Source organism: Calypte anna, chromosome 2 (assembly GCF_003957555.1).
Source record: "Calypte anna isolate BGI_N300 chromosome 2, bCalAnn1_v1.p, whole genome shotgun sequence".
Taxonomy (NCBI): Eukaryota; Metazoa; Chordata; class Aves; order Apodiformes; family Trochilidae; genus Calypte; species Calypte anna.
Genome location: NC_044245.1, coordinates 147,069,945 through 147,093,263, shown reverse-complemented (window position 1 = coordinate 147,093,263; position 23,319 = coordinate 147,069,945). Strand labels below are relative to the sequence as shown.

Genomic DNA, 23,319 nt, shown 5'->3' with positions numbered 1-23,319 from the left:
CCCCCCCTTCCCCCTCTTCCCCCTCTTCCCCCTCTTCCCCCTCGTCCCCCTCGTCCCCCTCTTCCCCCTCTTCCCCCTCTTCCCCCTCCATGTTTGGTGGCCAAGTTTGGTGTTAGTTTGCAAGATCCTGAATTGTCCTCAGTTGCCTTCACTCTCTGATTTTTTAAATTATCTTGTGCCATGGTGATACCCTGGAGTTGCACAGAAACCTTTGCTGCATTTTTGCCTCACAAAGATTTATCACAGCAATCAGAGAACAGGTACCAATTCTTGTATTTGCTTCCAGTGACCTGACAGGGTGTATCTCCAGTGGGAAAGGATGAAACTGTTTTAATGACCTGGGCAGTACAGCAGTGTGGGTAACCAGCTGCCTCTCACCTTCAAGTATTGGGTCAGTCAACTTTTCTCTGCTCAAAGGTTGATCTGAACTTCTGAATATTCTATTTTTTTTTTCCCTGCTTGATGTTTCATGCAGCAAAGCTTAAAAAGTGATGCAGAAACTTATCACCAGAGAGAGGAATTGAGGTAGAAATGGATAAAGGGTGAAGAAGAAATGGCTGGAGAAAATGTGCTCTTGAAATAATGAGTCAGTAAGGATGGTTTTCAGAGAACAGTGCTAGTTTAGTCTTGAAATGTAGAAAGATAACTAAAGGTTAGTAGGTTACAGAGCTCCCCAGAAATGCAAAGAAGTAGTTGTTGTGTAGCAATTAGTTTTATTCCATCCCAGTCTCTCCAGTGGTGTTCAGTGGGAGATGTGAGGAGATGTGGCAGAAGCAGTCCAGAGACTCATTTCTTCTTCTGGGCAGTGTGCTTATGATGCTTTCTCTCCCTAGCATTTAAGGACTTGCAGGTACAATTTGGCTTATATCTAAAATTTTAATGAATAGCTGGATATTCTCTGTGTATTGCAAAGTGGAAATGCTTATCAGCAATAGATGATGACTCTGTATTCCTTCTGAGAGTAATCTGTGAGGGTTTATCATAACTGACTGAATCTTCTTTTGGTTTTACCTCTCTGTGTTCTTGTATCATAAGATGGGTCAGGTTGGAACCCCTTCCACTGGACCAGGTTGCTCCAGTTGCCATCCAGGCTGACCTTGCACACTTCCAGGGAAGGGATTCCATTTCCAATGTCTCAGCACCATCAGTGTTACAGATTTCTTCCTTATGTCCAGTCTAAATCCACCCTCTTCAGGTCTTCTCCACGTCTCACATATATCCTACAATCTGAAGACTCTTTTTAGTTCAAGAACACATTTTCCATGCACAAGAAGACTGAGTGTGCATTTTCCTTTATGAAATAAGCTTGCCATACTTTGAAAAAAAAATCTTCACTCTAAATATTATTAGTTTGTATGGATTGTGTGCACATGAATGTGTTTACATAATCTAAATGTTTTCCTTACTTTGATTTCTAAGAGGATGAGTTTTTTCAATGGTTTCAAGGCAAACAGAAAGATTGTAGCTTCTGTTAGCAGTGGAATGCTAAGTGGCAGTAACTCTTAGTAACTTTTGATCAGTTCCCTGTATAAATCCTGATTGTAGGCAGTGAGATCACATGCTGAAAAGAAGATAACCTGCTGAAGCCAGCGGATTGAAGTGCTACAATATTTGTGCTTGCCATCAGGAGTAGATTGTTCAAGACACTTCTTTTGGGGAAGGGATGTTGGCACACTAAGAGATGAGGGCATTTCTATCAGAATTTCATTGCAGAATGTGTTGGAGGAGGAAGCATGGGTGTCAGGTGTGTGTGAGTCAAACATCCTGGGCTGTTACTGCAGGACGAGCAGTAATATTAAATATTAAATCTTAAATTCAGGGACTGGAAGCAGAAGTTCAGGGTTTGAGAACAGATACAGATTTGGTCTTGAATCTCTCCCCCTCCCTCCATGATACACTATCAACTCAGAAAATACCACTGAAAACTGGTTCATTCAGCCTTTACCTGCATCTTAATAACAAGTAAGGAAGCAGGAAAGATTTTCACAGAGAAATCCCATCAAAACCTTTGGAACAATTCCGAGGTGAATGTTGCAGCACTTAATCAGAAAAGGAGCAGAGTCATTTGACTTGAATAAGCCCTTGTTTTTCCTAGTGTGGGTATCACAGGCTGCCAGTCCTGGAGCAGTGGGATATGTGTTTACAAGTACCATACTTCTGATAACCACAGATAAAAGCTGTTGTCAGGGGGTCATGTCAGTGGTTGTGGCAGCTCATCTCCTGTTTTCACCTACTTAGGGCTTCCCTTCCCATGGATATGGACCTGATAGCTTATCTTCTGCAAGGCTTGATGCTTCAGTTCTCACTGAGGCTTTGAGAAGGCAATGGGGATTTACATTTGCTTCTATTAAAAAGCTTCTTCAAAAATATCTTTATTAAATGTCAGGTATTGCACTCCAGTTCTCTGAGTAGTTCAAAGAGGAAGTTTTCCCTTAATTTTCAGAGTTTGTTCTGATTTTATCCTTATTTTTAAGAATGCTTGAAGACTATTTGTGAGGTAATCTTATTATTTCGGTGTCCCCAGTTTAATTCTCTTTTTCTTGCTTTTCAGATATGAATTGAGAATTCGATATTTGCCAAAAGGGTTTCTAAACCAGTTCACAGAGGACAAACCAACTCTAAATTTTTTCTATCAGCAGGTATGTTCAGTTCTACCACTTTTTCTATTGCTTTGGAAATTTTTGACTTTGTTTATGTGGGTAGCATGTTACTGCAGAAACAGAAATGAATGAAATTTAAGGTTTCATATAAAATCAAGGACATAAAGTCCTTGAGAAGTGGTAAGGAATGTTTTCCAAAGTCAAGGTAATTCTATAGTTGTTTTCTTCAGAACTCAGAAAAAGTTTGCTGCTGTTCAGCTGGCTTCTAATATTTATTTCACAATTCAGCAATTAATAAATTGCTGAAATTTCTTTTCTTTTGCTAATGCAAAAAACTGGGCAACTTAAGTACAGCTGTAGAATGTTCCTTCTACTCATTAGGTTATTTTCTTCAATTGAGTGGCTCTTATTGATTAGTCAAACTGTATAATGTTAGAAATTTCTATAAACTAAACACCTAAATCTTCATTTTGTTTACTCAAGTAATTTTTGTCTGCTTTTAGACTGGCAAGTTCCAAGTTGAACCTCATAGGGTTATCTTTTAGAGGAATCTGGACTAGAAGGGTTATAATATGCCCTAGCTAAGAATCCATGCATCTCTGAAACTTCAAACCTAAACTTTTAATTATTGGCTACTTGCTAAGTGTGGGTCTTTTCACATGTCTGGATGCTGTGATGTCTTTGTTCATTCACTGAAATACTGTTAGTGCTTGACAAATGGTTTGTCTTACCTAATGATGCCAGGTTTTTGAGCCAAGTATGTTTTTATGTTGTAAAGCAGTACCTAACACTACCATATGGTGGATTAGTTTTAATCTCTGTCATTTTAAGGAGTCATTTTATGGATTATTGTCATGGAATAAGGCAGGAATGAGAGGTGGGGTTGAGAGCTCGTGAAGTCAGCTGTAATGGCAGAGCTCAAGAACTGCACCATAAAAGCTTTGGGGTTTTGTTTTGAGTTAGGGGTGTTTTATTTTTACCTGGTGCATTTTGTTGTGTAAAAAAAGGACCAATATGAAGTGTTGGTAATGTTCCTGAAAGCCCAAAGGCTTCCACAAAGGAAAACCATAGCCATGGACTGCTATTCTTTTTGTTATGTCTCTGCCACATTCAAACATCTACAAATCTTAAGTTGGTTGCTTGGGGCATACTGTAATTCTTGAGCCATACCCTTTAAAATCAGGATATAACTGGAGCTGGTCTGAAGTGTGGCAGGACTTAAATTTTCTGCTTAAATTTTTTTTTTAAGTTTCTAAAAACTGGAAAACAGAATCATCCCCCTTGTCCTATACTTCAACTGAAAGCAGAATACAAAATTAATGTGCATGTAAGAATTTTTAAGTGCTTTCTCTCCTTTATTGTACACACACATATTCATGTAATGGAATTCTTTTCTTGATACATCATGGAGATGACTTCTGAGAGGACAGTTCCAGTGCAATGCTTACCTGGTCTTAGCCTTCTAATTAAATTAATCTATGTGGTACACTTGTTTCAGTCTAAAAAGTATGAATTTTAGTGACTTCTTAGTAAGGGGTCCTTCTAGAAGAAAATCATGTTTCTTTTATACCTTGTCTGCAAGTAACTTTCTTAACTCTGGCTTTAAGCACAGGAGATTTGTGTTTTCCATGACACAAAAGTGGTTGATGAGCTCTAAAATAATTTACTGAACTCCTAGTATTTACCTATCCAAGAGGTGGGAAGCCTGCACAGAATCCTCTCATTTGTGCCTCAAAGAAATCTTTCTTTCAAGCAGGGAACTTAAAATTACAGAGGAATATTTTTTAGCATTTTCTGGGAGACACATTGCTACTAAATTTGGGGGAAATCATTAAAAAACAGATAGAAAGAGCTCAGAATAGCAAGCAGGTTTATGAATGTCAGCAGGAACTGATGTGCAAAGCCATCAGCTGTGCCCTGAATCTTAGTTTATTGCAAAATGAAAATCAGAGGTTCTTGTCTCCTAACTCTGCACACTAACCATGCCATTTTTAATCTTCCTCTTTCTTCTCTACCCTATTGTGGGGAATTTCCAAATCCAGCTTGTCAACAGTTACTGTTCTTTCTTTTGGGGTGCTGCAAGGTATTTGGGTCTCCATTGTCATGGAAATCAGGTGCACAAGTTTTCAGAGCTGTCATTCTCTGTCGGGGATTTTGTTTTGTACCAGAAGTCTCACTTTCCCTCTTGAATAAATTAGGACAATTACTTTTATCTGGTAAATTGTGGAGGCAGCCCCAATGAATCGTGGAAAGAAAGCAGGAAAGGATTCAGGGCAGTAATGCAGCATCATAAAACAGACCTAAAACAGAGAGGGATTTGAAAAAACAAAGATAGATTGTTTTGCAGATTCTAGTCCCCTGTCATTCCCATAACTTAGCATTCTCTTTTGCTAATCATGGCTCATAATCAGACACATCATGTTTTATACAGACAAGAACAAGAGAATATACATAAATTATATATGAACAAATAAATATCTGAAACTTTCTGCACAGAAATAACTGCTAGAGATAATGAACATAGGACCCAATTACAGAATTCAGAAACATCCCACAGAATAGCTGCTATAATCAAATTAGCTTTTTGTACATATAAAAGTCAAATACATCACTGTCTCCTGTGTTATAAAGGAGAAAAAAAAGGTTTAAAGGACCAGATGCTGCCCATGACTGAATCTTCCCCCCTCCCCAGGCTGAGGCTGAGAACCTGTTACTAACTTGATAACATCTGAACACGTTGTCCCACTTAGTGAAAATGTAGAACATCAAATATAAAAGTTCATAGAGAAGGAAAACAACTATGGGGACCTCTGTCACCCACAAATTGTCTGTGGATTTTGGAAAAAAATTATCTTCTTGGATCTGAATTGCAGTGGTGCAGTAGTGTTGAAAAACAGGCTGAAAGTTTTGAGTCGGGGACTGAATCCTCAAGTGATCATCTTTCAGAAGGGCCCAGAACCTTTGTAAAGATAACCAAAACTTTACCTTAATTACTGTCAACACACAAGGGTTGTTCATAAAGTTAACCCCAGCCCCACACACCAGGCTGCTGAGCAGAAAGCTGGCACAGGTTGTGCCTTCCCATGCATCATTACTCCCATTCACTTCCAGGAGTGCATTGCCCTGAAAAAACTGATGCAAGCCTTTGAGTCTTCCCTGTTTGGAGTAAATAGCTGAAATGTCATTGTTGTGTTTTGGTTTTTTGCGTTTTTTTTTAGTTAATTTTGAATGCTTTAGGGATGGTGTGACTATTTTTCTTTTCAATATTCTGATTTTTGAAGAATCTTAAATGAAGAACCTGTGACCAGAGCTGTTGGTAGCCTGACAGGCAGCCGACTGTAATCAGTGCCGCTCATCCTGCCATCTGCAGTGGGCGTCAGCTTCTCTAATTGTGAGGATAAAAGCAGGGCACTTAACCAGACTTTTCCTAAGAGTGCCCCTCGTTTACAATCTGTACAGCAAGAGATTAAAATTAGTGGAGGAGGGGAGGGGGAAGAACTTGTTGGTAACATCAGAATCAGTCCTTGCAATATTAGTACCACGCAGCGTTTGGATGTGTCGGTGTTTCGGTCTGTGCTTGGGCTTTGGGACTTGAGTGGAGTCAGAGGGGATTGCTTGGGCCACTCCTCTTGACTGAGGGAGGTGTGTGTTCAAGATATGTCATTTTACATAAAGAAGACTAATGTTAGAAATGTGTCTTTTTTCTTTTTTTTCCTTGTTTTTTTTTCCCCCTGCTCCGTTCGGAAGGTGTCTTCTCTTTTGTTTTCATTAAGTGGAGCATTTAGGTGGTGATACTGGATTGACATCAGTGTTCCCTTGGGCCCAACTGCTTACAGTTTCAGCCAAATTAGGCAAATCGGATCCCACCCAGTGCTGCTTGAATTGTGAGCTTAAAGAATTAAAAAAAAAAAATTCAGGAAATGCCAGATTCATGGTTGTCTGCACAGTTGGCAGATGCTCACTGGATAGGTTTCATGTGCCAGCCTTCAGTTGTGTCCCACTGTATTGTATGCATTTTTAAATCTCAGAAGAATAAAGATATCTATCTTTATTATGAATTTTAACCATTTTTAAAGATATCTAAGGGGGGAAAAGCATGAGGATGCAAAAGAAGAATTTAAAAATTGGAGTTTTTTGAGTAATGAAATTGGACTTGGCATTTTTCTTATATTTCTGGGTAGCATTTCCAGTTGCTTTAAATAAGAATCAGTGAAGTTCATTGTGAGTGTCTTCCTATCCCCCTGTTCCAGTGCCATGGCTCTTGGGAGGTGGGAATAAAGGAGATAGGCTTTTCTTTTTTCCCCTTAATAGCTGAGTGAGGAGTGAAAGCCATATCTGACATCAAGATAGAATACAGCTTTTAAAATGTTCATATAATGAGAATCAGATGTAAGCTACTTGAATTGCCATCCTTTTACTGTGGGACAAGAGCCTGCACACATTTATCATTGAATAACATGTTAGCCTCCAGTAATTGGAGCTGGTTTATCCCCTGATGAAAAGGGAATAAGCATCTGTATGAGAGTGAAGGGGAAACCAGCTCTGAGGCATCAGCTGTTCCATTGTTGCTGCCCTTGTGCTTCAAACAGGACTTTTAAAGTAACTTCTTGGGTGTTTTTTAGATCCTAGAGAACAAGAAGTCATTTTTACCAGTGTAGATTTTTCCTCTATGCTGCCTGCAGTGTGGAGCTGCCCTGGAGGTGTGAATATATAAAATAAAGGAGACCACAAGAATATCATGTTTTCGTTTTTCTTTTTAAAATGAACCAAAGTTTGCATAATGCAAAAGATGGGGAATTGCAAGCAGAGATTGGAGGATCTCAGAGTTAGGGTAGATAAGTGGTGTCCTGCAAAAATTAAGATAGATTCTGTGCTTCACCAGACAAATACAATGGAAGTTCATTAAAAAAAAAAAAAAAAGGGAAACTGGCAAAAGAAAAAATGGACAAATGGCACTTTTTTGCTCTGTCTCTGTAGTGTCTGTGAAGACAATGTTAACACCTAAAATGTAGTTCCTTAAATTAAAATTCTCTTTTATATTCTGGCAGATAAAGGCAGCATGCAAATTAAATAATTTTTATAATGCTGCCCCTCAACATGTAGGAAATTTCAGGTTCAGGCAATTAGAGTAATAACTTAATGATTAAGTTTTATAAGGCTTGGGTGCATGAGCTAGAATTTGAAGTGCAAGCTGGGAATTACACTCTTTAGCCTAATTAAATAACAGCATCACTTATAACCTAATAAAAATAAGAGTCCTACAGTAAATGACTTTGACAGGAAAAAATTTGAAGAAAGTCAAGGACACAGGGAGAAAAGCTGGCATTTTCTTGGATATTGGCAGCCTGTTTTAAAAAAACCCCACCAAAATGTAATGTAATGGTTGACACAAACTGTCCCAAAGAGGTAAATGGGATAAATGTAAGAACTGCAGCTGCATAAAAGGATACTTTAAAAAATATATTAAAAAAATAAATAAAAAAAAATCAAACTGAGCATTACCTTGTGTGCTCCTTACAACTTGTAAAAGTAATTATGAGTGAGATACCCTTTGCAGGGCCTGGTTTCTTGAAATTACTCAAGTTTACCATACCTCATCAAGTACTTTTTTTAACCGAGTTCATTTACACTGACAAAATTATGCTTTCCTTCTTGTAGATCCTGCTGGTTGTACTCCTGTGTAGCTACTTCAGTCTATTCCAAATGTTCTGTGTCAAATGTCTGCTTTCTGTTAGCAGTGCTATGAGATAGAAACATAAAACATATTCATATTCCTCAATACCTTTTCAGTAGTCAGCCAAGCTCAGTCCAAAGAAAAAATGGCTGCTTTGATATAACATTTATATCTCTCAGCCAAAGTGGTAAAAAAAGGCCTTGTGGCCTTTCTTGCAGTCACATGTGAATTACTCTTTAATTCAAGACAATAATTTTAAAGTGCCCAGGAGAAGTTTTCATGTCCTGCAGCATGGTAGTGCCTTTGTTAGTGGTCTTGAACAAAGGGTTATTCTGATTCAGGTTGGACATCACGTACATTAAACCAAAGTAAAAAAAAGTTGACATTGATGTTTGGACACGTTTTTTCTGGAAGAGCAAAATTCTGTTTCAGAGAGGAGAAGGATAAAATTAGCTGTTAGCAAGTCAGGCTTAGTAGGTTGAGTATTATATGGCTCCCAAGAGTATAGTCCTACTTTATCTGAGATCTGAGAGGCAGCAGTGTGTATTGCAGTGACATCTGGAGATCATCCCACTCGGACAGAAGGGAGCATTTTTAGCCCTTCACACAATGCCTCCTCAGAAGTTGCTTTCCACCCCCTCCCCCAGCCCAACCCTAATGCCCTTATTATTAACACAGGAGCTTCCAAAATTAGTTAGAGATGTCAAAGTTCATCTCTAGATAATACAGAGACTGTGACCTTGGAAGATGAAGAGGACGAGCAGCTGAGGGCAGATGGCAAATGAATGTTACCCTGATACTAAATCAGTGCTTTTAACTCCACTAAAGAAGGCTAAAGCCTTAATTTTCCCTAGTGTAGACCTACCTTAAGTCTAACATTATGAGATGGATAAATAGGGGTGGAGAGCAAACACATCTGTGTCTCCCTCCTGTGTGTATTTTAAAAGCCACCATTATGATCATGACAATGGCTCCAAAAAATACTGATGACCTTAGAAGCTTTGGGCTTTTCTGCATATGTTCCTTCATTCAAAGCAGATGAGGCACAAACCTTTGAGGGTTAATTTTGTGTAAGATTGTTGAAGCTGAAGTAGTACTGTAGGTTGGGACCCTGCTCTTTCAAGCTGCTTGTTCTGATTCTGTAGTGAAGAAAATGGAGTGTCCTGCAAGAACCTGCCCTTGGTGTCTCTTTTGGAGGTGTTTCTTTTGGAGGTGTCTCCTTTGGAGGTGTCTCTTGTGGATGTGTCTCTTGTGGATGTGTCTCTTGTGGGGGTGTCTTTTTTGGAGGTGTCTCTTTTGGAGGTGTCTCTTGTGGAGGTATCTTTTGGAGGTGTCTCTTTTGGAGGTGTCTCCTTTGGAGGTGTCTCTTTTGAAGGTGTCTCTTTTGGAGGTGTCTCTTTTGGAGGTGTCCCTTGTGGAGGTGTCTCTTGTGGAGGTGTCTCTTGTGGAGGTGTCTCTTTTGGAGGTGTCTCTTTTGGAGGTGTCTCCTTGCAGGTTGATCATTACAAAGCTCAGCAATTTTGGGGTGACTGTTCTGCTTTCATCTAATGATGTGTCTGTGCCAGGGTCTACAGCAGCATTTCTGTGGTGTGTTTTAACACTGCAAGGACTATAGCAGAAAGAAGAGAACATTTGAGGTAATAATGTCTGAGAGGGTACAACAGGAGAGCTGTGGATCATGTAGTGGGACCTGCTGCAAGTGGTGGGGGTTGGTCTCTTTTGCCAGATGACTTTCAACAAGACAAGAGGGCACGGTCTCAAGTTGTGCCAGGGGAGGTTTAGGTTGGATATTAGAAAGAATTTCTTTAGGGAGAGGGTGATCAGACATTGGAATGGGCTGCCCAGGGAAGCAGTGGATTCTCTGTCCCTGGAGATATTTAAAAAGAGACTGGATGTGGCACTCAGTGCCATGGGCTGGGAACTGCAGCGGGAGTGGATCAAGGGTTGGACTTGATGATCTCTGAGGTCCCTTCCAACCCAGCCAATTCTATGATTCTATGATTCTAAGTGTGGAACAAAATGCAGGCTGAGCAGGAGCACTCTAAACCCAGCAGCATTGTTCGTATTCTGTGTGGACTCTTGGGGGAAACAGAAGTGGTGTCTGCCTCAATCATCTTGGTCACATAAGGAGTTGCTGGAGATCAGCTTTTCCAGTGGCTGTGTTGAGGTTTTCTGGATTTATTTAGAAGTTGGTGAATCACATTAAAACTTTCAGTGGACTTTTGTAGGACTGATGTCACCACTCTTTATGGATTACTTCATGTCTGAAAACTGCTGCTTAAATGCCATTTTCAGAGCAAAGCTAACTTGGAAAAAAAAAAAAAAAAAAGGTACTAAGTTTTATAAGTAGGTCAGAGACATTGGAAGTAAAGCAAGAGAAATAGATTGCTTATTTTTAAACTGTCCTGAAAAAAATTGGAGATAATCTTTTGGGAAATATTTTGGTAAAGTTAGAGATAGGAAAAGCCAGTGTAGTGGGTTCTGAGACATCATTTGATAGTATTGTAGTTAAAGAACTTCCGTGGTAGTTACACTTGGAAAACACCTCAATAGAAAGTTTGATAATTTAAAAAAATAATCTCTAAGGAAACAAAGGTAAATGTAACAAAGGTAAATGTAAAACATGTTTCAAGACACATCAGAGAGAGGTTTTTAAACCCCAAAGCATTCAGTACTAACTTCAGGATTATTTTACTCTTGTTCTTAATAAGGACGTTTAAATCCAGCATGTGATTTTTATGACCTGCACTGGCAAGATGTCTTGTCAGCCTGAGTGAATGTTTTTCTGGAATACTGCAGCTGCATCAAAAAATCCTGTTCAGAAAAATGAAGCAGATGGCTTTTGAAAGTAGCAGCTGGTATATAAAATACGAGGCCTCTGATAGATTTCTTCTTAAATCATGTGTGCTAGCGTGGGGCTTTTCTCTAATTTCTCCATCTTCACAAACATGGATTTTCCTCTGTCTCTAATTTTATTTCTAATTATACCAGCTGGAATTTGCTGGCCATTTATATAGCTAGGGAAGTGCCCATTATTTCTTAGTAAATTCAGAGAACTCAGAAGTTACACCATCAGTGATTTGCTCATTCAAGTGAAAAACCAAATATTTTAAAAGTCTGACATCCAAAAAGAAGCTGTGCTTTTGCTTTCGTGCCTGGCTTCCTTCTGGCAAAGCTTAGCAGTTCATGGCTTAGTGTTCCTCTCATTTTCTTATGATTTAAGAGTATCTTGGAACTTTTTATCCTTGAAAGACTAGACATGTAAGTGAAATTTTTATTCTGGCTAGGCAATGAAGAATAGTGATGAAAAACCCATCTTAGAATATTGGTGAGAAGAGAAGGTGGATAAACAAAATTAATTCTTACAGAATATCAGGACATTAATATGTCAAGAAATATGGCATGTTTGACTTGTAAATTCTTGTTTGTTTTAAATATTACTGCCCTTATTAAACATGTATCAGTTGAGCACAGGTAGCATATGCACATATAATATATGTGTGTGTCAGTTTTGTTTCACTATCAGAACATATTAAATTGAAATTTGTTTTCCAAGTATTGCATAATTTCCTTGTAGTAAACTGTAGCTGTCACTACCAAAAAGTTAACTACAGATGTGAAGTGGAGGTTACACTTTAATTCCTATTTGCCAACCTGGGAAGGAGCAAATGAAATTAAAGTTACTCCTAACACTGGCATTGTAGTAGTATTCATCTGGAACTCTGAAGTAGTTTTCATTTCCATTGTATCCCTTTTAATGGAACTTAAGTGCCCCAAAGTGTACATTTGCTTGACTGTGAATCTGAATTAAACTTGTTAGAACATGTACCAAAAAATACAAGGAAAAAGATGCTAGAAATCAGCACTAGTTTGCAGCAAGGAATTGGTTTTGTCTCTATCCTCCTTTAAACTGTTTTCCAGTATATTTTCCTCTGCAAGTTCAGATAAGCACATTCTGCTCTGTAAGGTGGGTGAGTAACTGGAAGCAAATGTGTTGCAAGCAACATAAAGCAAAGCAATTCACTTAAGACATAATTTTTTTGGCTTTAATTTACTGCCAAATAAAAGGTATATAGGCTTTTTAGCAGTGTAACACTTGAATTCATAATCCTAGTGTAAATCTAAGTGTTCACCTTCTTAATCTTTCTGCATTTAATTGCTGCAACACTGGAACCATGGTGTGTTTGAGATCACTGCAGGCTTCATCCCATCTTATCATTGCCAGAGCACCTGGTCTGTAGGATGTGGTGTGACTGAAGTTGTGCCACACAGGTTTAGCAGGAGGGCTTCATAGGCTTCAGGAATTTGGGGGGAATCAGTGAGGCTTTGCTGTTTCTTCTTTGGCTGGTTGGTTTCTTTGGAGTGACTTTTTCAAAACCAGGGTTATGTGACAACTTTAAATGAATTAGTGTTCTCGTACAAACTAGGTAAAATTAAGGTTTATTAAATAGCATCCTGTGACTTTTCCTGTTGTAGCATTTGGAGAGATCCCATTATTCTGAGCCAAAGAAATGGGGAACAGAACAGCAGCAGAGGTTCTTAATCTGCTTGAACAGTGATTGTGGTTACTCTTCAGCCTTCCTCAAGGGATTGCATGCTGGTAACTCAACTCCCAAGTTGTAAATAAAGGTCTGCACATAGCTCCAAGGAGGGCAGAGGTGTGCAGAGTCACAGATAACAGCATCTCCAGAACCCACAGATGGGATTCATTCTCCTTCACATGCTCCTGAATTCATCATAAACAGAAAGAACTGGTAGAATTCTTCAGACTTGTCAGCTTCATTTTTGTGTCTTTGTGTACAGGCTTTATCCTCCTAAAGATCTGGTCTTTTTTTTTTTTCTTTTTTTCTTTTAAGCAGACAAAAAAATATTCTCACTTCTCTCATTTAACTATTTTAACAACAACAATAATAAAAGCAATTATTGAGCAAACACAAAAGACTTCTAGGAAAACTATTCAGTTGCCTTGTGGCAGGGCACTTAATTACCATTGAGTTATCTCCTGCATCTCTTCCATTTAGTATTTATTTGTTCAGGCTTTTTCTGTAGGAGGTTATGCAGCTCATGCTGAAGCTCTTGCAAAATTCTTATCTAATCCTTGCACAAGCATTAGTTCATGCATTCATCTAATGCCATCTGAAAGAGAAGAGTCAGGAAAAATGGAAGGTGATAAGGGAAGTTCTTATTAGTATTCTGGGAGTAGGAATTGAATCTCCATTTTTTTTTCTCCCTTGGACTCACTGAAATTTAAAGAAGAATGTGTGGACAGATTTCTGAAAAAAGCAAGATAAAATTAATTCCTTCTACCAATTTATCACCTTTGCCATCCATAATAGGACTCTGCTCAATCTAATTCTGAACCACAATCTAATTAGACCACAAGACTAAAGCCATGATCTTCCTGAGGTTTATAATCTCTTTGTATTCCTTCCACATTTCAAATAGAAAAATAAATAGGCATAAATAATGTATATGCAATGTTTTATTATAATGAAGTGCATTTTGGGAAGAGGAGGATGTTATAACTGATTTTGTGCACATTACAGGAGATATTTTTTTCTGTTTTCAACAAATGTCTTAAGCAGATGAAGGCATTTTTATCCCACTCTTCAGACTGAATGATGCCTTGAATTTGGAAGACTTTGGTACCAGGTTTATGGTACCTGTACCAAGGAACTTCAGAAGCACTCACACTCACCCCTATGCTGTAAAACAGCAGGGAGAGTCTTTGTTGGATGAAATGTGAGGTGGAAGGAATGTATGTAACTTACTCCATTTTTATGGAATATTTGTGTTTGGCCACCTCTTCTGGACTCAGATGTACAAAAAAAAACCCCAAACAACCCTTTTTTCTGCTTGTCACACTAACAGAAGTGTGCCCTCAAGTATGCATCTCTTTGACTGCAGCATGATGGTGAAAAGGTTTCTTGCAATGAAGCTGAAAATCTTCATAATACTTATTTTTTGTTCTAAATTTTTGCAATTGGGATGGGTTTTAAAATTCACTTATCCAAGTTTTGGTGCCAGGAATTGCTGAGTCAAACTGGGAAAACATGACTGGAATTTCTGAAAGCTCCTAAGCCAGAGTGCAAGAGGGAAGAAACTTCAAATGTTTGGGTAATGCTTTTTATTCATTTATGGAATAGCTGCTACTTGAGGTTAGCAGCATTTTAAAATATGCTTGCCTGAAAATGAAGATGTTCTGAAGCTGTTTAGTTTAACAAATGAAACACTCACTACTGGGATCTACAAGGCAATGAGCTGTGAAGGAAAAAGAATACAAAATTGATCATTGTCACTGTTTAGTAATGACTGGTAGCCTCAAATTAGCATAGTTTCATCAGGGGGATGTTTTATATATCAAGACTGAAAAAAACCCATTTGGCTGCAGTCAGTTCTTCTCAAGTGTCTGAATGCCTCAGGGAGAAGGTGAATAACAGCTCTGAAAATCCCTGGTGCTGCAAAATTGTTGAAATGGTTCAAAAATTGTAGGCATAGTTTTAAAAAAAGAAATTTAATTAAATGTGACTTAGCCAGTGGGTATGTGGTTTAGGTGGATGTAAGGCAGGCTAACTGGGGGATTTTGTGAGCAGGTGTGTTAGGTTTTTTAGGTGAAATAACTTGACAAATATGGGAAGGTGAATTCTAAGAAAAAGGGTAGGAGAATGAAATAAAAGCTTGTATTTAAAGTACAATTAAAGTTCACGAAACTTCACTATGGATGATAGAAGCAAGAAGTAAATCAATTATAGTTTCTTTTAACTTGTCACATTTCTGGAATATGAGTGTCCATATGAGAACTGAACTCATGTAGAAGATGCATCTTCAGTTGGTCTTTTACTTTTGAAGTATCCCCACCTGTGGACAAGCAGTGCTGTTGTTTGCCACCTACAGGTACTGCAGAGGTCATTTATGGTATTAACATGGGAGCCTGAAATCTATATTCTTGATTTCAATACTCTGAGTTTTGGTCTGACAGCTTTAATGCCGGATAAGTTTTATATCCCTACTGATGAACAGAAGTTCTGATTTGATTTTCTCTTTAGGTTATTAAACAGATTCATTAAGCCATTTATGAAGGCATCTAGATGCCAGTTCTGATTTAAACCAAATCTTTTTTATAGAAGAACCTTTTTCATGCTAGGGAAATACTATCCTGTTACTAGCAGGTGCAGTTCTGCAGCAGAATAAAGAGTAATTGTAAATGGGCACTGGTTGAAATCAGATGCTACTCAAAATCTCTGCATCTTTTGTCTTATTTCCAGAAATGCCCTTTCCAGGGAAATGTCTTCCCAGTTTGGACCTTGATGATACTGAGCAGCACAGGCTGGACAGATATGCCCAAACTTCTCATTTTCCAAATTTCTTGGAAATGTCTAAAGGATCAGGGTAATCTTAGAAATGTATGTAAATACCCAAAGGGAGAGTGCAAAGAAGACTGTGGACAGAACCAGAGGCAGTGGGCACAAACTGCCACAGAATAGAATCACAGAATCATAGAATTGGCTGGGTTGGAAGGGACCTCTGAGATCATCAAGTCCAACTCTTGATCCACTATCTCTGAGGTTCCCAGCCCATGGCACTGAGTGCCACATCCAGTCTCTTTTTAAATATCTCCAGGGATGGAGAATCCACTACTTCCCTGGGCAGCCCATTCCAATGTCTGATCACCCTGTCCCTAAAGAAATTCTAATATCCAACCTAAACCTCCCCTGGCACAACTTGAGACCGTGCCCTCTTGTCTTGCTGAGAGTTGCCTGGGAAAAGAGCCCAACCCCCCCCTGGCTCCAACCTCCTTTCAGGGAGTTGTAGAGAGTGATGAGGTCTCTCCTGAGCCTCCTCTTCTCCAGCCTGAACACCCCCAGCTCCTTCAGCCTCTCCTCAGGAAACACTTTTTACCTAGAGGGATACCAAGCACTGGCACAGATTTCCCAGGGAGGTTGTGGAGTCTCCATCCTTGGAGTCATTCAGAAATGGAATGGTCCTGGGCAGGTGACCCTGTTTGAGCAGGGGGATGGACTTTGCCGAAGCCATTCTGTGATTCTGCCTGGTACAGACAGGAGGACTCTGCAGTCACTTCATAAACAGTGTTTTACACCTGGTGCTGATGAGCAGTATGTCAAGTTACCCTTGGAGAAAATATTTATTTCTTTGCAGAGTCTCTCTGATGAATGGAATGTGTCTGCCATATTAATAGGTGATAATAGGATAGGTGATAATATGATATATACAGTAAATACCCATGTGGTTGTTTAGCTGACAGTTCTCTGATTTATGCAAGGTCGTTTGTAAATTATTTCATAAATGAGAAGATGTTTATTCCATTAGAACTGTGACTGTTTACTTGGCTGACACAGAATATTCTCTGCACGTAGGGGACCTTCATGGTTTTAGATGAAAACAGAGACTCAAACCATCCTGGCAGATCATCTCTCTTTCACTTTTCACTTACAGCCATTGTAGTTACCAGACATATAAGTCTGTGGTTGGGAGGAACTTTTTTTTTAAAACTTTAATCAGATAAAATTTTGTAAACATTACCAGAAAAACTCAAATATGCTGTTTCACATGAGAAGCCAGGTTTTTTTTGGGGGGGGTTTTTTTATTTATTTATTTTTTTAATTATAAGCATAATGAAGAAAAATACAATAATTAATTCTTCATGGTTTAATTTGTCTAATACTGCCCTGGGAATACGGAATGGCTATTTCTGTAGTTGGGTACAAATTATGAATTACATGATACTGGAGGACAATTATTTCTTTTTCTGTCTCTCATTAGCATTTGTGAGAGTTGAACAGAGAAGAACTAAGAGCTTATGGGGTTGTCAAAAGTTTGAGTACCTGGATGACTCTTAAATACAAGAAGATTTCTCCTGGTGTTGCAGCTATTGTAATAATTCATATCCTCACTCTTACACAGTTGCTCCTACTTCTTTTTCCACATCTGAAAATATAAAATAAAACATTTTCATGCACTGCATAACCATGAAGGTCTCATGTACTTGTTGCTTCATAGCTGAGGGCAGGATCCAGCTGGTGGTTGGGGAATGCTCTGGTGCGTGCTTTAGTTTTACTGGGAGGATGGTGACTGGAGCAACCTCCAGTTGTTGAATCTGCTCTACTTCTATATCTTCTGAAGTAAGAATTTCATAGCAGTAGCAGTTTGAAATAGCTTTCCTTACCACTTACCATAACTCAAAAAACATTTTGTGAAGTGCATTTCTCTCACGATGTGGAATGTTCTCTTTGATCTGCAAGTAAATTGTGGATTTTTGTGCTGTCTCAGGACTTTCTGCAGCAAGAGGCTTTAGGATCTCAGTAACAAGTTCTGATTTCATAAGAAATCATGACCATCACGTGAGCTGTTACAGAGAGGTTGTACTAATGTAGAGGTATGTCAGTGGTGACAAAAACTTGTTGCATGAAAGACAGGATTTGCAGAGAAAAGTTCTTCAGGGCTGGTTCTGTTCTCTTATTGTCTGTTGTTTTTTTTTTTTCTTGTTAATAACTGTATAAATTACTCACTGCAGTGTTGTGAAAGCACTGTATAAACAGTAGGCTTTCTACCTACATTGCTGTTAGCAAATAAAACAAGTCCAGGGCAGGTGATGAAGCTTTGACCCACCATGGTCCATCTTGGCAAATACCTACCTTGCTCTGTGGTACATCTTCTGCTCTTGACCATTCTTCTAGAGTGTGCCCAAGCACAGCTTGGGATTGTTGCGTGTCCAAACACTGTTTTGTCCTGACCATCCCCTTCAGGAGCTCTGACCATTTCTCCATTATGTTGGCTTCAGGGTCAGAGCACACTCCTTGGTGTGTTTTATTTCCTACAGTAGATGGTGGCCATCTAGTTACACTCTTGTTTGTTCTTCTTGCAAGTTCAAACATATTTTTAAGTCAGTATGTAGTATGATTGTCACATACTACTCTTTTTACTTCTGTTTTCATTTTCACATTCACCCACAGACGTTTTTCTGGTTTATAGGCACAATTAAATGCACCTTCAAAATTAAAACCTGTTGACCAAGGTGGATCATGAATGCAGCATATGTTCACCTGTCCTGGATGCAGGTGTGCCCAGCCTCCTGTGAAGAGTTTGATTATATTTAATATAACATATGTAATCTTGATGGGGAGAGAAGGATAAATGTTTTTTGTCAAGTTCATTGCAGTCAAAATGGGTTTCTTACAAAACTGCAGCTCATTTGTGGAGACTGTGAACATAACTTCTTTTGTCTCATCATGCACTGAGAACAGTCAATCACAAAAATAAAGACATTTATTCTGAAATTGTCTGGGCAGTCTTTTAGTCTGTATTGGCACTGAACTGATCTTTGTGTGATGCATGCCTACTTCTTTTGCTGTAGGTGAAAAATGACTATATGTTAGAAATAGCAGATCAAGTGGACCAGGAGATTGCTTTGAAACTAGGTTGCCTTGAAATCCGGTAAGCTGATAATTTTGTTTATTATTCAACATGTTTCTGACACAATATATACATTAATTTTGAAACTGCTTATAATAGTTTATTGATGTCTGACTAGTAAAGCTGAATAAAACATCATAAGACTTCTGTGCTGTAAAGTAGTTTGAAAAAAACTTGGGTAGACTCCATTGTAACTGTGTTCTAGTTATTTTTTTAAATTAACATCAATTTTAAAAGTTTAATTTATTACATCTTGATATACTGCCTTTTGGGGGAATTCTTCATCTGAATAATTCCAAGGCCTGTAGTCTACAGTGAAATATACTTTAAACACCCAGCATCTGTGGTGTTATTTAGCAAATAATCTTGTCATTGTGCATATATAAACCCTGCAGCTATAGAATGTAATTAAAAAGAAATGCTGTCTACCTTTTCTCTCTGCATTTACTCAATTTTAATGTGTTATCTTCAAATTATTAAATCTCAAGGATTCTTTTGGGTGTTTTTGGTGTTCTTGTCAACTGTACAGACAGCTGGAAAATAAAGATAAATTTATCAGATTAAGAGATCCTTGAGAGAGTTCCCAGCACAGCTTTTGAAATTCATGTGTTGGGTGGGGTTTTTTTGCTAATTTATGAAGAACTTCCAGTCTGAAACATTTGCTTTTGTCTCGGTGTTATCTTGCACAAGGAGATTAGAGAAGAAGTAAAACTGCTAAGAAATTAATGGCAAATGTTAAGTTTTTCTTCAGAGAATAAGTGTGCTTTAAGCAGTACTTTCCAAAATAAAATTTAGGGTTATTAAATTGTCAATTGCAGGAAAACCTGACAGGTTTGTTGTAAGTTTTGCTGATAGCTTCAGAGAAAACAGAAATTTTTTGTGGAACTGCAAGCTCCTTATCCATAAAGTTGTTGGTCCCTTATTTCAAAACATGTAGTGAGTATAATAATCCATCTGTCAGTCCCTGCTTTCCATGTTTCTCATGCCATGGCTCTTCTGAGCATATTCATGAGATATTTCTATCAGATGACTACTCAGACCATAAGCATTAGTAGTCCACTTAACTCTTGAAAGCATTTATCCCAGCCTTCTCCTAACAGCAGCTACTAATTTATGATTTATTCCTTAATTTTTGATGTGAACTTGTCTGGATTTTCATCATTCTCAGGTTCTGGTGGTTCTCCCTGTTACACATGTACAGACACTACTGCTGTTATAAAGGAGGGAGCTGCTGGAGCTAGAAAGGAGCTGCAGAAGGGCAATTTAGGCAACTTCTTTTGATAGCAGTGTTAAGTTGGTTCCAAGTGAAGTACTGAAAAGACTGTATTCCTGTGTAATGTTCAGTTCATGAAATTATTTTATAAAATAAGAACCTGAACTGCTGAGGGAAGAGAATAACATACTAACATTTATGTCTGAATTCATTCTACCAGTGTTTCCTAATGGTAAGTCTCTAAAATACTTGATTACATTGATGTTGTAGTTTCAGGCTGGATCATCCAATAATTGTTACTTTCAAATATTTTTCCTGAATTCAGGAGATCCTACGGAGAGATGAGAGGCAATGCATTAGAAAAGAAGTCCAACTATGAAGTGTTAGAGTAAGTATTGTGTTCTAGCTTGAGGTTTCAACTGTTTCTTTATCAGGAACATTAAATTCAGTTTAATAACAGAAGGTTTCTATTGTAATTTATTTTCCCCATGAAGTTTGTTAAGATCTTGGAGTGCTTAAATATAAGAAAAGGCTGATGCAACCTATCAAGGTACAGAAGTAGGAAGAGCACCTTTAACTCTGGTCCAGAAACACAGGAGGCTTATTAATGATTCTTTACAACTGTGCTAATTTTTATGGGTTCATCAAGCCTAATTCCAAGGTGATTTTGTTTCTAAATGGTTTTCTGTGTATATTGCATTCTTCAGTAAGGACTCATCTGTGGTAAAGTTTGATTTACTTGAAAATGTTTGTGGTATTGGTTTTTTCTTCTGCTTCTTCAGTGAGTGGATTTCCTGATTTAGGAAGTTTGGTGTTCATCTGTGTATCCCAAAGTTTAAGAAGACCAGGGAGCATCTTTTTACTGAAGTATTTTGCTTGTTGTGCAGTATGTGGATTCAGCCTAAACAATCCACATCTCTTAGAATCTTAGGAGATGAAAGCTGGTTTTATTTGAATTAATTTAGTGGAATAATGTTTCATACATACATACACCAATGATCTGCTCTTCACTACTTTATGAATAGATGCTATAGAGTTTACTATAAAATTGTGCTAAAAGGTTGAAGTAAAAGTAGAGTATTTGTATTGTTTTTTAAATAAAATGTGCTAACTATCCAAGGTGTGAAATCAGAGAACTTGGAGATTTTTCATCACATTAAGTTCACAAGGATTTTTTAGGAAACTCTAATAGGTAAAGGTAACTTTATTGAATTACTTTCTGATTTATATAGTACTCCTTTAACTGCAGAATCTGAAAGCTTTGGTTTTGTTTGAATTAGATTTTTTTGAAACACTGTAGGTTTATGTCAGTAAACCAGTAGAAATATCCTGGTTGAGGAAACACATAAGATAATGAGAAAAGACTAATGAAGATAACAAGGCGAGCAGGTAGACATGGCTAGAAGGTGACAGGAAAAAGATGTGAAAATACTCTGACCTGGAGAAATTCTGATCCATGTCCTCCTCTTCAGGAAAAGGGAGCTTTTGGTTGCAATATCCTTTTTTTTTTTTTTTTTTTTTGGCAATTTTTGGTACCGTGGTTGCAATTTCCATATGTTCCAGCAAAAACTTGAGAAAGGATATTTTTAAGTCAACTCAGAAGCTACAAACATTAGTGGTTAGCTTAACTATAGGACAGAGTAACCAAGGGCCATAACAGATGACATGAAGTATTGAATAATAATTGGAACAGGTGAGGGGTCCTGGAAGACTCAATATGGGGTTGCTTCCAATTTATCAGTGACTTATTTTTTTCCAGGGCATGTGTTTTTTCATGCAGTAACAGTTTTGGTAGGAAATAACTTAATTGCTGCTGTGAAAGACAAAGTGAAGAAAAACCCCCATACACCAAATCTAACAGCTTAATGGCCTTCAAAATTGGAAATGTAGAATTATGTACTTCAAGAGGTTTTTTTATTTTTTAAAGTAAAATGTCTTTTCTGTGGGTTTCAGCTGGGAGAGATGAGGGATAAAAGCACCTTAAACTGGCTATAGATAATTATAGGCTGGTAAGAGTCAGCAGAAAGTGCCAGTGATCACCAAAGTGAATTCATTCCCTCCTGCCATCTTAATAGCCTTATAAAGGTTTATCTACACAAGTAATATTTATTTCTCAAGTGAGGCTTTTTGTTTGCTTTGGGTTGGTTTTTTTTTTGGGTTTTTTTTGCTACTTTTAGTACAACACGAGGCTCTTAACCAGCTGAGTGCAATTTTTAAATAGTACTTTTTTGCATTTGGTGTGATTGCTTCTTGCCTGTCTTTGTCAGATGTCTGTTTGATGGGTATTTGTCTTTGATCGGGTTTTCATACAAGACCAAATCTGGATGTAGATAGAATCAAACTGTTAAGTAGCCTTTTATGGTTGGGCCTTCATGTAATGAAAGAAGAAATTTTTTTCATAATAAATGTGAAGCTTGTTAGCATAGAACAGGGATAATTACAAGTAGAAAAATGGGAGCTATACGAAGGAGCAGCTGCAGCCACAATTTTGTAAAAAGCATGTGAAAGTCTATTATGTTAATCTAACATTATTTTTTTTGTTGTAACTTCAATTGAGGTGAAAAATAGAAATAAAGGTAGGTGTTGCCTAAAGCTTCTCATCGTTGCAGGACAAGCAATATCATCTAGCTGTAGCTGGTATTTTACTAATCATACTGAAGTGTATACATAAAAAAATAGATCTACATTTAATCCTGCAAGTAGGATGAAGTAGGTTAAATACAAAGCCAGGATCTTGCTGCTAATTATCTCTTACTGGCAGTCAGAAAACAGATGTCTAAGATTTTAATCTGTAGAACTGTTGGTGTGTATCCCAAGTTGGCCATTTTACCCTCACCCAGTGCAGCTGAGGATAGAAGGGAACGAGTTCTCTAGGGTTGTGTTTATTTGTATGTTCCAATTTTCAATGCTTATTCTGTTATTTATAGGTACCCCCTGTTCATTGCTGACCATGGCATTAAATCTGTGTGCTCCTTACTTCAAATTCTCTTCAGTAAATAAATTTGCTCTCTCGGTCAAACACAAGATGTGCTTTATTTAAAAAAAAAAGAGTTTTGTTGTACTCTGCACAAGAATTTCTTGTGAGTTTGTTACATACAGATCTGTACCAAAAGCTTCTCTTCCAACTCCTAATAATGAATCAGAGAGAACAGCACTGAAGTGGTGTGGGCTGCTTCATTTCTGAAAACTCCATTTCTCTCTCAAATGCTTAATGTTTAACTAATATATTCCTTGTCAAAATGTCTTTGCATGTTATTTAGATGGTAATAGTGTGTTAGATTTATTTAACTGTGTGGGATGATAAACCTCATGTAATTTGCATTTGAGAAGAAATGCATCAAAGGAATTAACATTTATGAAAGTTTTATAACCTTTCAGCTTACTGTCATTGCACAGATGCC

At 37.9% G+C, this 23,319-nt stretch overlaps 1 protein-coding gene across 11 annotated transcripts in view; it reads left to right on the top strand.

The window, feature by feature from the left end:
• The window catches only part of PTK2 (protein tyrosine kinase 2), a 224,242-nt gene that overhangs the window by 116,265 nt on the left and 84,658 nt on the right, over positions 1-23,319 (top strand). For all 11 annotated transcript variants that reach the window (XM_030445996.1, XM_030445997.1, XM_030445992.1 and 8 more), the window contains 3 exons: positions 2,552-2,639; positions 18,647-18,726; positions 20,244-20,306. In XM_030445996.1, coding sequence (XP_030301856.1) covers positions 2,552-2,639; positions 18,647-18,726; positions 20,244-20,306 — 231 coding nt within the window. The remainder of the gene's footprint in view (positions 1-2,551; positions 2,640-18,646; positions 18,727-20,243; positions 20,307-23,319) is intronic.